The sequence below is a fragment of the Argiope bruennichi genome, chromosome 7, assembly GCF_947563725.1.
Source record: "Argiope bruennichi chromosome 7, qqArgBrue1.1, whole genome shotgun sequence".
In the NCBI taxonomy this organism is placed as follows: Eukaryota; Metazoa; Arthropoda; class Arachnida; order Araneae; family Araneidae; genus Argiope; species Argiope bruennichi.
In genome coordinates, this window is record NC_079157.1 from 4,702,151 (window position 1) to 4,718,981 (window position 16,831).

The window sequence follows — 16,831 nt, forward strand, 5'->3', positions numbered from 1 at the left end:
ACATTTCTGCAGCTCATTATGATAATCAAAACGTTTGTTTTTCGCTTGGAAATCAATGATTGCCAATTAATGTAACAAAACTATTTTAATTATTCATTTGAAAATAAATAGTGGTAGTCAAGTCTCATATTTTATAAGGCGTATACTCAATTTTGTGATTTTGGAATTTGTAACTTTGACATAAAAATTACTGCAATAAAAATATCATTAATTCCTCCGTTTTGTTTTTTTGCCTAATATTTTTGTTAATGTATATTTTGTCGCTTTTATAAATATTAGCTATGAATAGGAATGTTAAGATAAAAAAGAATAAAATTAAAGAAGAAATAGTATAGTGTATATTCAATTTTGGAAGCCACTGTATATTCTAGCTGACCCGGCAAACGTTGTTCAGCCTTATAAATTATTTCTATTGAATATTTTGGTTGTTAACGAATGCATTGTGAGTGTGTGGGGTTGGGATCTATGACAGAAAGAGGAATGAAGTGCCGTAGATGATGATCGCCGATAAAAACAAACAAACAACAACAACAACAAAAAAAAAAACACCAACCATTCATTTTTTCAATACAATGTATTTCATTAACATAACGAACATATACACTGTTTGAACTCTTAAAAGTTAAACGTAAAGTGAAAAAAGTAATATATTTTTGTCCTAAAGTATACAAATGAAATAAAGAAAATCAATATTCATTTCGAAGAGCAATTGAGTGCACGATATTTTTTCTCAGTCCGTCTTTAGCCAACACAAATAAGCTCGATAGTTGCCCACGCGAGAACATGCCACGTGTGAAAAACATGGTGTGCCCAAATCTAAGCCGCAAACAGACATTGTTTGGTCTTGCGACTTGTTGATTGTCACTGCGAATGCGAATCTAATAGGAAATTGAACGCATTTGAATTCGAGTGCCACGTCTGTGAGAATCATTGGAATTCGTGGCAGCAAAACATTTTGTGCTCGGAATTTACCATTCAAAATGGTGGCTTCGATAACGTTTTCCATCGCTTTTTTAATGATCAATCGCGTGTCATGGTGGGTTCAAATTCCGAAGTAAAATAACCGGAGATCCAACTTTCAGTCGTAGAAGGTATGGTGGCATGCCTGGCAAATCCAGCGAGTTCAAAAACTGTTGGATAATTTACAGCTTCGTTAGCATCGCAAACTGTATCGATCAATTTGTATGATACCAAGTCGCTTGGCAACGACTGCTGTATCTTGAAGTGTAAATCATCGACGTCCACATTTTTTGCTGCCAAAATGGCTCTTTCTGCCAGCCACGCATGATTTATGCATTGTGTGCGTACATCGGGAAATATGCGGTCAATGAGAACATTTTGCGAATCAACGATAGTGCAGAAATTAGTGGACAATTTTATGCATGCAGTTTTTTATTAGACAGCAACTTTTCCATCGCCGATATCTAACAATTGGTCCGAGAATGTGTCAGCAGACGGATTTTGTAGCATTTGGACGCGCCTGTTTATTTTTAGCTGGACTGTTTCAACATTACGTCACAGTGGCGATGATTTCAAGCAAGCGTTGATCTCCTCAGCGTACGGTGAACGTGGATAGGAACACCCTAATTAGCTAGCGTTATGAAATATACTTTACGACATACCTACCAAATGCACATAAAAAATTTCATGAAAATCGGTCGAGCCGTTTCGGAGGAGTACGAACACAGACATTGCGACACGAGATTTTTATATATTAGATATATAAACAATTTTTTGAATTTTCAATTCAGCAAGATACATGATAATAAGTAAAGAGAGATCAGAACAAATATAACAGAACAGACCACACAATAATAAATACCAAATTTTATTTCAATTAACTTGTTGTTGGCAATAAAAACTTGCATTCTAGCAAATGGAACATTTTACTAACTTTCATTTACAAGAGAAATAAAGTTTAAAAATTTGGACCATTTTTTTTCCTATTTAGGAATTATTACACTTTGGCTTTTAATACATTCAAATTAACAGATAAAGAAAACTGATAACTTCCTGTTTTTTAAGTGTACAAAGTACTGAACTTCTGTACAATGAGTACCAGAAATCTTTTTAAGCTACTTTACTTTATGAGATGGCAAATTTTCACATGGGATATTTAATGAAATTACTTAATGTATTGCTGATAACTTTAAAAAATCTCATAAAGTGAGTGAAAAGATTTCTTTTCAATATTGTCAATCAAATAAAAATACAATCTTAGCTTCAAAAACAATGAAAAAAATTAAAAGATGTCACATACATAACTAGAAAAAAATAAACTAGATACATATGTATAAAATAAGCATGGCATGTGAACATGAAGTAGCATTTACAGCTCATTATTAAATACCACAAATTTGAGAATTATTTTTATTAATTTAATTTATATTGTGCAAAAAATTTCATAGTAAGCGCAATAAACTTGCAAACAAGTACTTGAAAAAAAATTGCGTTGTTGTAAAAGTGTCCGAGACGATTGCATACATACATAGCAGGCTACAATAAAAAGTGTTTACAAAAATATGCATTTTGAAATCATTAAAAAATAATACAAATGTGTCGATAAATTAATGTAACATCTAATATATGGACAATTCAATACCCAACAACAATGAATGCACAGTAGACTATTAACTATCTAGCCTAATTAAAAAAATCATAATAAAAATGTATTATATTATTCCAAAAAGGCACTGCAACCGACTGAAACAATTACTCTACATGACACAAGCATCAGTTTATAACAAGGAAACAATATATTTCCCCACTTCATCAGTTATTTATAGGATGGCAATATGTTTCACCATTAATGAAATCAATCGCATATTAAGACAAAAATAAAAAACTTTTGTAAGAATTCAGTTACCTTTTGAATGTCTTGAAAATTTTAAAAAGCATTTCTATTCATTCTGTGAAAAACTCAAGATTTTAGGTTTTCTATAATAGTGTTTATTATATTAACTTGTACTAAAAGCTTAGAAAATAAATATTTAAAATTAAATGGATGTTTTAAATAATTGAGGTGGTGCAGAAAAAGCATTTATATAACTATGGTTTGGCCACAACTTGAGGGCAGATAGATGAGAATCTACAGTGCATGTTTTCAGACTCAATGTTAACTGTAAATATATTTCACTTCCAGCTAAAACAACATAGTAGCAGTTACTTGAATTTCCATGCAGTTGATGCATAGAATTAGGAAATATAAATGAGATATTACACTTTGCTGTGCTTTATGTCAATTCAAGAAGAAAAAATTGCTGATTATTATATAAAAATCCAACTCTGTAGCATTAGCAACACAATTCTGTTTTTGTATAAATTCTTTACAAATATCAACCTAAATACTTTGTAGCCATGATACTGAATTCAGAAGAGGGAATATATATATATATATATATATATATATATATATATATATATATATATATATATATTATATACATACACACAGATTTTTCAATATAAAAGCATTTGTAAGAATGGTAATTAATATAAAGTAATTGTCTCATACTGAATTTTTCATTCAGAATATCAAAAAATGTAAATTATTTTTGAAAAATAAACAATTTTTTATGATTTTTTTTTGCAGAAAACAAAGATGATAATTTGTTGTAATTAGCAGCATTTTCCCACACAAATAATTATAATACAAAGCAATTGTTAATTCTGGAATAGAACTGAATTTAATAGAGAATTTTTAAAAAATTTAATTAAAAGAAAAGAAAAGAAATACCTCATAAGCATTTTAATCACAAACTGTTCATAGTAAAAATAATGAAAATTAAAAACTAGAATTCCAAAAATTTAAGTCAAATAAAATATATAATATATTCAAAGTAACATGTTTCCACGAAAACTAGATTTGCAATTTAAAACAGAATAGATGTGTAGCCTTGTAAACCTTGCTAAAATTTCAATACAAACATTTAAAGCTCACAGCATTAATTTAACACAATAATATGCAATTTTTGTAAAAAAGTTCTTGGGGAAGCAGGGAAAAGAACTCTCTCCATTCAATTTCTGCATCATTTCAACATCGATTCTAAATATGCTTTATTTATAGAATTTATCAGTAGAATTACTGCAAAGTTGTTACTGCAGTATGGTACAAAAGTAAGACATATTATTGCTGATAGTTTTATTTATCAAATTTAAGCTCTAAGGTTTCATTGTTGTTTATATAATAAAAAGGTGAAAAAACAAGGTTTGTTTGGAGTTAATTCTTCATATCCTTTCTTTAAATAAAAAAAAAGCTCTAAAATATAATTGGATTATAAGTTCATAACAGATTATAAAGACTAGACTTAAAAAAAATTATAGCATTAATCAAAAGAAATTAATTACATTATTAAAGCAATAGCCTATTTTCAGAAATTTTTCAATACTGATGTATGATACTACCTTTGAAATTCTATGCTGTAATATTTGAAAGTCAGAAAAGATAACTTTCTTCATGTTTGAATAACAAGATGAAATAAAAACAGCTTTATTTTATTATGTACAAATTTCTAGTTTCAGCATCACATTTTTTTTTATCTGGCAGGTTAGAAGCGAGTTATAAAAACTCACGATGTAATCTGTTTTAACTAATCAACAAGCTTCAGGACTCATTCATATGCAACAAAATTTACACACAAATAAATATGCACAAAAAAACATTATCTGATTACACTCCCAACCACAAAGCTTTACTCTTCCTAAATATTAAAGATTATCAGTTTAAATGTTTTCAATAACAAACTGCATCATTACCATAGTTTAGGAACTGGCAGAGCTTAACAGAAGAAAAAAAAAAAAAAAAAAAAAAAAAGCATTCCTTAACATAATAATACAATAAAAAACAATAAGTTAAACACAAGAGAAAATATACATTTAACTCAATCAAAGCTTAAAACACTACCCTATTACATAGTCAAAACATCCCTTCCACAGAAATCGGCATTTATTATGTACAATGAACAGGATGGAGCAAATCAGAGTATGCTAAGAAGAAGGCGGATTCAAGTCAACATTCATGAGTATTGCACTAGAAGAGAAGACGTGCACAGTTGGATAAAAACCACCAATAGGAATATGAGATAACACTTTTCCAATCACCTGCAGGTTGTAAGTGAAATATATCTAAAAAAAAAAAAAAAAGGAAATAGATATTTAAATAAATTAACAAGATTGAACTAAATTGCAAGTGAAGCAAAAATGGAAAATACTAACAATTTTCTTTTCTTTTGCCTTATTGAAGTATTCTATTTTTTTTTAAAAAAAGCTTAATTTGGTTTATGAAGATATAATGCACACCTGCTTTACAGGATCAGCTGTGTAATCTGCAACTCGTCAATCTTTTAAAATCAATTCCTCTCATAAACATTACTAAATTGCACTCATATAAAAGCTTACTATTATTTTGACAGATTAGTTAAGACTTTTCACAAAGCATGATGCACTTAAGAATTATTATAATGCAAAAAATTGCAGTTTTCAAATTTTTACATCATTTTTTTCAATCACTTCAGATATGCTTCAAGTATTAACATCCAAGAAGAGAAAGGGATATTTATGAAGTACTTCATAAACAGACTGATAGCCTTTACTTAATGTGAAAAGATGTTCTCACGAGATGCTTTATGAAGTGAAATTGAATTATGTCTGGATTTACAAAAAGGAAGCCCAGAAAATCAACTACACACATAGACAAACAGAAATAAGAAAACTACTATTAAAATACACTTTCTGATTTGATCTGTTGTAATTTATATATCGAAGAATCGAAATTTTGTAGCTATTTCAGTTCTTTTTATAATATATATATCTAATTCAGTATACAAAAAAAAAAAAAAATATTTCACTGACATACATGAATATTAATTCATAAATACCACTGTAAAGAAAAAAGAAATCACAAGTGAAAAGGGAACACAACTTTGGTTTGTAAAATTCCCATTACCTATTATGTAATGCACATCTAGTATCATTAACATCCTTTAAAAATATACTTTATTTATGGAAAACAAATTCATAATATTACAGAAAATTAATTATTCATCACATCTTAATTACAGCAATTAAAAAAAAAGATAAATACATTATAGTTGAAAAAATTTTAAAATCTTTTAACAAACAATCTGTTTTGATACTATCATAGTTTTATTTTTTCCTGCCATTTACAAATAAAAATTTCATTTAAATCACTGATCTAGTAATTTTTTTGATGTCACTTTCCAAATAAAGGACATTTCCTTTCCTTGTTAATAAATCACATGGGTGTGTTTCTCATAATCTCTTTCTCCTATTATTTGGCCTTTCAAGAAAAGTACATCAGCCAGACTAATAATCATTAATAGATAACATACCTTAAAAATAATTTGTAAGGTGAAATTTCTACTTAACTGCTGGTAAGAATAATTAAAAGATGTCATGCAATGGAAAATTCACCTTCTTTCAAACACATGTATGCAAGTTATAGTTATATTAACACCTCATTTTGAAGGAACACTATGGCTATTTTTGAGGCTGACTTCATAATTTTGAACTACAATCAAATGATAAGGAATGATATCTGAGTTGGCACCTCTTTCTCCAAATTTTTGCACCACATAAATGAGAGAACAATCGGTACTGATAAATTTAATATGCACATTGCTATTAATATGAACATCTTTAAAAGTCAAACCCTAATTGTCAGACATCTTGGCAAATTAGAACTTTAAATATTTAAGAATTTAAAAATACAAGCTTGACTCACCTCTACTTGTGTTCGACTTTCTACAAAATTTTCATTATAATAATCCGATTCCTCACTCCCTGTTTTGAAGTCATCAGAACATGCACTGTCATCATAGGCTGAAGATTCATCCTTTTGTACATTGAGATTCAAAACATTGATTACAAAGTCCATACACTTCTTATTTAAAAGTGAAGTTAAAACCACATCAGTCATGCCATCACTATTGTCATCTGTTGATAAATCTGCATAGCGTTTATAATGGGGTGGATAAATTATGCCACAACCTATGGTATCACCTATTAAAAAATTACAATAAATAAATAAAATAAAAGAATCAACCAAAAAATACATTTTCTAGATTCATCACATCAAACAGATTGGAAACATATATATAAAATATTTATACATAAACTGGAATAGGTTTTCCTATTCATTATTTGGCTACATTGATAGCTGATATTTATCCTGAACTTATTTTGTCTAAATACAATTTGTTGTCTTGAGAAAATATTTAAACTTGTATATTTGAGAATTGTCCATGCTGACAACAAAGAAAACTTTCAACATTACACGCTTCCTTTGAGATATATGCTGTTCAATGTTGAAACATGGACTATAGTTTTAAAAATATACCAAGAATCTTTTAAAGATCTTACAATTGACAAATGCAATGAGAAAAATAAAGATATGGACAAAATAGTAAATGATAAATATGATGAAATATAACAAATACAGATATTTTAAAGACAGAAATAGTGAATACTATTAACAATAATTGCAAGGGTAAAAAGAAAGAAAGAAAATCTAGCAGATGCATCTTTCCGAAATCCTAAGAATCTATCCCTTATGCATCTATAGATTAAGAAGTTACCTTAAGAATTTAAAAAAAAGCTTAATGGAAAAGTTATTTAATGACATAGTATAGCAAAAGAAAAATTGTTTTGACAAATAAATATATTTGGCATCCAAAAATATTTTTTAAATTTCAAAACAAATACTAAATAGGCAAATATGCTAATCAAATTCATGTTATGCATCCAGTCCTATTCAAAATTTGTGATTACACTGTATCTTCATTTCTCAGGTAATCATTAAAGAAATGAAATGAAAATGGTCATACAAAAATTAGGCATATTTGCAACAACAGGATTAATTATGGAAAATAAAATTACAAGACTGATAGCAAAATTAGATATCTATTTTGTTTTGAGACATACCTATGAGCTAAAATCGAGTGTTTTAAGTACCCCATATTTAGTACAAATTAAAAAGTGTAATTGATTCCTGAATATTTCATGTTTTTGAGAATTTAAAGGTGCTGAAAAAGAAAATAAAATTGATTAACCCTTTGACACATAGTGGCAAAACCACCACTTCCTAAAAATTATTTCTAAATGTGAGATGGTTACTGTTTGAAACCAAAGGCTCTAAAGTAATATTCTAACTTTAATAATTCACATTAGTTAATATCCCTCTAACATACGGAAAAAAAACCCAAAAAACAAACACCTTTTTTAATGATTTTTCTCAATATTTTCAACTTTTTTTTTTCAGAACGCAAAAAATAAACAAATTCAAAATGAGCCAATGAATTTGTTGTATGAAAGCTGTCTACTTTTTCCAAATAAAAGTGTGAAAGGAAAGTTCTTTATACTTGTCATCTTTTTTTTGGTGGTTTCAGACATACCACCACACACCTACAGCATGAGTTTCTCTACCACTTGAAATGCATTAGCGAAACAGACGTTTTCCTTCTTCTGATTCTGTTAGTCAAGTGGTTGATAATTTATGGAGGTTTTTGCGATGTGTTTTGTGAGTGAACAATTTATTTACACTTGAGTAAGGTTTATACAAATAGGGTGGCGTCTTGTTAGGGTGCCGTTATATAGGCGTCTTGTATTAATAAGCAGCCTTATTCTGAGGATGTTAAATATATTCTCTAATATAGTATGATTTTCTTAATTTTTAAATGGTTAATTTAAATAGTATGTTTCTTCATAACTTGAATATAGTTTTGATTGTATTTAAAGTCTTAATGTCAAGTAAAAAAACTTGCCATTGCTAGCTTCATTTAACAATTATTTGTTATAAAAATTGTTTATTTTTCATTTATAATTTTTTTCATATTGTAAAACTATATAAGTAGTTTCCATCGATAATATTGTATGTTTTAGTATTTAAATAAATAATGAATTTATGTTACAAAACAAATTAAAAAGTATTAAATATTCATATGAATATGTTGTAGGTGTGCAGTGGTACTCCAGTGAACCTCCCCCCCCCCCTCGTGGTGCAGTCCACTATAATTTTTTTTAATAGACCCTAAGCATGTAAACTAAAAACATAATTAAAAAAAAATTCAGAAAATTTATGTTTGTATGCTTCAAAGGATTAAATAAAGGGCAAAGTAGAACATAAAAAAATAAGTGGGCTACCTAAATAAAAAAAAAATTGTTACTATTCAATATAAAGTAACTTTTAGAGAAATAAAAATAATCAAAGGTTAATATTCAATTTATTGTTTTTAAAAGAACAAGGTTCTTTGAATTTGTATCAATATATTCTTTCCCTTCAAAATCCTTTTGAAATTAATTAAATTTTAAATAAAATATGTAGTTTATACATACTTTCCCAGGTTTCTATGAATTACATATTCAAGATAGAGAAACATACCAATTCAAAATAATTATGTGGGTAAATGAATTACATATGCAAAATTTTTTTAACATAATATTGCTTATATAATGGATATAAAACAAATTACATGATGCAACATATATATATATGGCAGGAAAAACTGCACAAAATGCTTTACATGCTCAAATGCAAAAAAAAAGGCAATTAAAGATTTCATAAAAATTAACTGAAATGTCAGAGATTCCTCAATGCCTTAGTTATTAATACATTATTACACAAAAGAAACTTGTACACTATTTTAAAATTTCGAAATTTAACTTTTCGCATCTCAATTTTATTTCTGTATATTATACAATATATTATCAAAAGAATTATAACAAAATTATCACTGCTTGATAACTTCATTTACAGATATCAGCATTGGAAGAAATATTAAATATATTTTCCTGTAAACATTATAATTGCCATATAATTAGGAATACACTTTCATGTTTCAGGTTAAGATTCAAATTTAGCTCTCCTCCCCCCCTTATTTTTAAAGAAATTTATTCAATAATTTAAAAGGCATATAATAAAGTAGTAGAAGACTTTAAAAAAAGATTCTATAGTTTAATAAAGATAGTTTAAAAAAGATATGTAGTTTAATCTATCAACCAATAATACCTTTTGAAAATGAAATTCCATCTAAGTGAACAGAATCACGGACATATATTGAGCCTGAATCTGAAAAATAAATATAAATCAAATATTTGATAAAAGGACTATTAAATATTTTGCACAGATATATAATAACAGAATGAAACAAGAGACGTTTAAAAAGTATTTTCATAATACCTGAAAAGTATCCAATAGAACCTGCTGCTTTCCCAGGAGCCATCTTACTTGGATAATCCTAGAAATTCATAATTTCTTTTCTTAAAATTTGAATACTTAATATAATTAAAAAAAATTATTATCACACATGAACTGAATATGCTGTTTCTAGTAGAGATTACACAATATCATCCTCATTAATAATATATATATTTACTCACTTAAAGTTATTAATATATTTTTTATACATATAACTCATCACAAATACAGAAATAAATAATTAGCAAATTGAATACAATAGGTACAGATTAAATAATAATACTAACAATTAAAATGACCTTTAAAATAATAAGTAAGCAGATGTTTAAAAAACAAAAACAAAACATGGTTACAAACAAAATGTCAAATAAATAGTTTTTATTAAAATTTATAATAAAAACAATATGATATGAAATATCAAAATTCTGAAATGACAGCTATTATTCTGTTAAGGCAAAAAAAGGAAGAAAAACAGACAACATCATTTAAAAATAAACATATTGACTACTACTACAATGGTAGTAAAAAATGTGGGGAAAATCGTAAATAGAGATGCATATAAACAGTACTGGGTAGTTTAGATTTTTTTTTTAATCTAATGATTTAAATATATTAAGGAAACCATCTTTATTAAAAAGCAGAAGAAAATGCAATATTTATATCAACATCTTCTGCACAATAACATTGATAGTACTGATTTTATTAGAACTGATATTTCAATGATTTTATGGTAATTATATAGTGCTGATTCTACATCTGGTAACACTTTGTAAGATACTCTAGTCTTCATATCTGAACTATCTCAAATGGCAAGTCAATAATAAAATCAAACCAATGCAGCAAAACATTAAAATGGCAAAGAATAAAATTTAAAACAAAATTACGAGTGAAATAAAATACATTCCAATGAATCAAAATCGATCATTAATGATGAAACATTAAAATGGTAATGGTATACTAAAAGCACGTCATAATACTGCATTAAATCCAATAAAATGAAAATTAAATAAATTGGTTCAGTTAATTTTCTGAAAAGCAATTCCTATATTATATATATATATATAGTAAAAGTATTAAAGATTACAGTATTTACCATCATATGAATATCACACCTGCTTTGATATCTCTTTTTCCTATATTTTGATACCCAGGAGGAATCCCTTTTTAAATAACTACAAAAGTTACTCATCTTTTACAAATTTTATAGGGAATCCCAGAATTAACTTGGTAACTAAATTTAATTCTCAATTCCTAAATTTAACTAATTTACTCTAAATTGTTAATATTTGTCATGCACAATTTCTGCCAGAGTATTTATTATACAAATAAAATTAATAAAACAGGGAAATAAAAATTAAAATCGATGGTGCACATTTGTGGCTACAGATAATATTTGAAATAATGCATATTCTCAGCATTTCAAAACTAGTACTGATTCAACACAAGTAACAGTTTTTTTAAACTTCATAATATTTTAAAATCAATACAATTTCCTTGGTAATTAAATAAAATCATTAGTGTACTTAACTGAAAGTGCAAAAGCAAGATCAAATCAAATAATTCAATATAAAACAATTTATGATACAAATTTTTATTTTAAAAATAAGATATGCTAATACTTTTTTAATTAAAGAGCAGCTGTTATCAATGCTTAAAATTTTCAATGATAACAAAAACAACAAATGCAGCTTACTTATAGAAAAAAACTTGTATAAGTAATATTAAACATAATATGAAGCTGCATTATGTGGATTACTTTTTCGATTACTGTTGTTTTAATACTCAATGAAATGCTAAACAATATGAAACAGTTGTGTTCAAATCCAAAAGAACTCAAAATAATTATTGCCATGTATGTAGTAAAATAGAAGATGAGAATATTTTTATCCATATTAGCAACCCACATTTATGAATGTTGAAAATTTGCTTTAAAGAAAACACAAAGAAACACATCAGAATTTGTTTCATTACTCGACTTAAGAAATTTCTTACTTTTCTACTGACTCCAATTGTAATACTGCTTTGATCATCACAGTCCAAAATTTCTACGGAGAAGTAAGAGTATAAATAGTTGAGGGGCTTTTTAGCTTGTGCAAAGCGAAGTTTCTTCACACTGGACCGGGCAGGATAAGTAGCACTTCTGAGTTCCTGAAATTGGTAAGTAATTAAAAGGGAATATAAATTTAAATAGAATCAAAATTTTAGTTTAAAGTTTTACAGTCATCAACTGGATAACTAATGCAATTTCAAATTGTACTAATATAAAGTAGAAGATGGTACCAAAACTAACATCTTGAACTCAAGCCAAAACAAAAGACATTAAACAGATTTTTTTTTTTTTTTTTTAAATTTTTAATACTATGATCTGATAGCTATCAAAATTGCCCAAAAAATTCTGAATGTGATAAAAATATACTAAATGGTTCGGTCAGAATAGAACATTAATATTTGTGTAATAATGCAAGCTATAGGCAAATTATATGGTTAGCCACATTTGGTTGATGAGCATAGTCAATAGACTACCATCATAGGTGAATAATGGTCATTTGCCTTAAATATGACATCTACAGCAATTAATTGCTGGTATGAAGTTAACATACAATTATTAAACTATTATTTTTAAATATATTTAGAACATATGAAGAAATTACAATTTTCAAGGATATTGATTTGATTCGATTATAATAAAATTATGACAATTTTATGAAAAAAGTATCCAATAAATATTTTTCTATAAAAAAAATGCAGTGAATATTAATTATTCTTTGAGTACACTTTTATGATTAATTTTCAATTTATAATTACATTCTAGAAATTTAACAGCTTTAGACAATTTAGACCTAATTTTATTTTTATCTGAATTACAAGAAATTACACATACAAAATGCTTAAATTAAAAATATATTTAATTTCCCTCAGACCTAACAAAATCTAATTATTGCAACTTTTAGCATATGGACATAAAAATTATCCAACCTTTAGTTTCATTAACTGTATAAAAACTTTTTTAAAAATTAAAGCTTAAAAAAAAAGACAGTTAAAAAAAAGCTGAATGCATTACCAGCATTCTCTTTCTGGGACTTTTACTGATGCATAAGCTTCTTTTTAACAATGGTTATGTCTTAATCCATATTAAACATTGCATGGATTTCTTAATTTAATCTTTTATTTACTTCCAATAATATACTAAGAAAGTAATAAACTGATGTACGAATTTTTACCATGAATGTAACTTTTCCCAAAGATGACTTTATACTTTCAAAATGGAAATTTTATAAATGTTAAAAGTAAATAAATAATATTTAATTGGAAAATTCAATTTTTGCACACAAATACTCTTAAGTGACAACTTATAAAAACTTTAATGCAATTTTAGGAAAAGTTGATTTAAATATATTAAAAAAACATATATAAGACACAACTTCACAGTGGATTCATAACAATTAATATCAAGAAAACATATGCATAAATACCATACTTACATTCCCAGCTGTATGAAAGCCACTTATTCTACGCCAAGGATTTCTTTTATTATAATTTATTGGTAAAAAATATACAGAACTTTCCATTGAAGGCACTTGAGTATTTTCTGCAGCAATTTGTTTAGTCTGTTTTTCAATGGTTTTATGATTTACAGAATCCTCATCAGAGGATTCTTTTGCAGGTGATTCAGTTGTATTAGTTAAATTATTTAAAACAGGAGATGCTAGCTCTTCATTATCTCTTTGATTAAGTGACAGCATTGTGCTACTGTTCTCTTCATTTTGAGAAGGTAGAGTGTTCAAATCAACACATTTCAAGTCCTGCATACCTCGAAGAATCATATCAGCAAACATAGGTCCAGGTGGCATAATACCTTGCCTCAAATCTTCATTGCCTGAATAAAAATAGCAGAATGAGTGCAATGAAATTTCAGAAACGTGAATTTAATCGCAACTATACACTAATACTTTAATTTATTAAAGCTAAAAATGATGCAATCCCTTATTTTCTCTTTTTTTCCCAATTTTAAAATATAATATAAATGAAAAATTCAGAAATAAAAAGTGAAATATACATTCATTTTTCAGATGAGCCAGAAATTGATTAACTGACACTTGTAATAATAGGTATTAACTTTGTTAGTTAATTACAATTGGAAGTTGATAGAAAAAGTGCTTATTAGTGTTCATACTACAGAAAAAGTTGCAAGTATAGATTCCTATGTGTCTAACTCAGGTGTCTCAAACCTGGATTCATCAGAAAAGCAAATAGATAGCAGCAATAAGCTTAGCAAAAAATCGCAGATCATTAGAAAAGAAGGTAACAAATCTTATAGACAGTTCTCTAATTTCTATTAATTTTGTATTATTTTCTATTTATATTTATAAAATTACATTTTTTATAACCTATTTCAAACATCTATCTTTCTTAACTTTTATTTTTAATTAATTAAAATTTCCATGAATTTATATATACTGAATTACTTAAGGCCTCTCAAAATATTTGAGTATAAGAATAGGTAGAAACTGAGGTGAAGACCTAGTGGCCATGACTAAAACACCAACCCAAGTCTAACTCCTCATGCAAGAGGTATGGTCTATTGTCAAAAAGAGGGTTACTCTACTTCACTCAGTAACTTCTCAATGGAGGGTATAACAGAAAAGAAAACAGAAACATCCTTTTAGAGGTAATATACTGCAAAACATGTAATGGATTATATTATTTATAAAAAAAACAAAAAAACAGAGGAAACATTTTCCTTAAATGCAATAATATTACATAATTATTTAACCAGAACTAATTTAGTTCCTTAACTGATATTGCATTAAGAGTTTAATACATAGGTATTCTGCAAATTTCAATGAAAGTAGCTATATATAAATCTACATTTTTTTTCTCCTAAAATTTTGATTAAAAAAATTGTCTAAACATGATTACAGTAAGAGCAAAGGATACAAATTTATTTTAATAATAGGCAATAAAATTTATTTTTAATGTTTAATAATTTAAATAAATAAATAATTAGGGGACAAGGATTTTAATATGGTAAGAATAGTTATAATTAATCAAAGAAATTATATAAAGGAACATTTCTGATAGTTGAAAAACCAATCCTCAGTAACCTTGAGCATTGTCATTATTCTGTTAGTGTCAACCTTTATCATTCAGGATAATTTATAAGAATTTAGTAATTTTCATCTTGGTCCCATTAGAAAATTTATAATAATAATGATTTAAATAAATTATTTATATAAATCAGTAACTGTAACAATCAAATAGTATTCAGCTCATTGAATACATTAGTTATGTAAAATTATATTTCAAAATAAACAATAAAATTCATGTTTAACGTGTCCGTTCATATAAAAGTGAAAACGTTTTCAAATCACTTCTTTAATACAATGCATTGTCATCAAAATAAACTGAATAAAAAAAAATATAAACATTTATGTGACAAAACAAACCTGAAACAAATTTTCTAATTTTGATTTGACAAAATTTTAACTTTATGCCAGTAATAAGTTGAAGTTTGTATTGTTATACTGAAAAAAAAAAAAAAAAAAAAATCTGATCATAAATAAATATAACAATAATAACATTTTGGTCCAGAATTTGCACTCTCCATAAGGTAAAAATCTGTTCTCTTTTTAATTTTTCAAAAATCTGACAATGAACAAAAAAATTTAATAAAAGAAGCAACAAAGTGACAAAAATATTATAGGGAATTTCTTACTATTATTTCCGTTTTTTATTCAGATGAACACATAAAATAAAGATGAAATAAACATTTTAAAAAGAATTCTGAAACTTAGAAAAGGTGTTTAATAAAAACTACTTAACAATGAATTTAAAATTAACTGAGTCATAAAAGATTTTAAAGAACCCGTTTTTTTCAGAAACCAACAACGAATAAATTGAAGTGAACATCAAAACACATTAGACAGTTTCATTTTACTTTATAAGAAAAAATTAATGGTATTATCATTAATTAAAATTATGCGTACATACGTTGTTAGATGACAAATCGAAAGCAATTCTACTATATATTCAAAAAGGAAATGAATTGCTAAACTAAAAAACTTATTTGATAAAATCGGCCGGAACATCATAATAATGCCGATAAAAAAAGAAAGAAGGATAAAATTTTATTTATTTAGATTTAGATACAACCTTAAAAAAAATATTCTTTTATTTTTGCTGAATAGATAAAAGTTTTGATCTGTTAGTAAACAAACTCACCTAAGCCGCAATTTACACATTCAGCCATTGGAACTTGTTTATACATAACAGGCATTTCAAAACTCTAATACAAAAACACGAATACACATAGCAACGAGTAACTGGAGGATAAAAAGGCAATATTGTTTAAAATTGTCTCTTTAAACATGATAATATTTCAACAAAAAAATTTAATGTCTTCAAGGCTACTTCGTTCAATTAAAAGGATCACAATTCAGAAAATCCCTTATATCGATATATTTGACCTGGAAAAATGTCAATAGGGGAAAAATTTATTTACAAATTATCTTTAAAATTTGCAAACATTTCTTTAAGTTTTTAAAAATTGATACATATATAATTTATTATTGTAAAATTTGCAATAGCAATATATTTTTGATAAATCCAAGATATTTT

General features: G+C 26.7%; 1 protein-coding gene across 1 annotated transcript; it reads right to left on the reverse strand.

Moving 5' to 3' along the window:
• Positions 1-555: 555 nt before the first annotated feature.
• LOC129975720 (SPRY domain-containing protein 3-like) lies at positions 556-16,644 on the reverse strand. The gene is made up of 7 exons (XM_056088897.1): positions 16,436-16,644; positions 13,696-14,090; positions 12,206-12,361; positions 10,196-10,253; positions 10,025-10,084; positions 6,743-7,020; positions 556-5,124 (listed from the first exon to the last, which is right to left on the reverse strand). The coding sequence occupies exons 1-7, from the start codon at positions 16,488-16,490 to the stop codon at positions 4,987-4,989; spliced, it is 1,140 nt and encodes a 379-aa protein (XP_055944872.1). The 5' UTR covers positions 16,491-16,644; the 3' UTR covers positions 556-4,986.
• Between the last annotated feature and the right edge of the window lie 187 nt (positions 16,645-16,831).

Bases quoted from the DNA above. Each gene is read 5' to 3' on its own strand.
- LOC129975720 (XM_056088897.1), bottom strand. From the start codon at position 16,490: ATGCCTGTTATGTATAAACAAGTTCCAATGGCTGAATGTGTAAATTGC. The intron at 12,362-13,695 runs GTAAGTATGGTA...TACCAATTTCAG, and splicing joins GCTTTCATACAGCTGGGAAT to GAACTCAGAAGTGCTACTTA. The intron at 5,125-6,742 runs GTGAGTCAAGCT...TTTTTTTTTTAG, and splicing joins AAAGTCGAACACAAGTAGAG to ATATATTTCACTTACAACCT.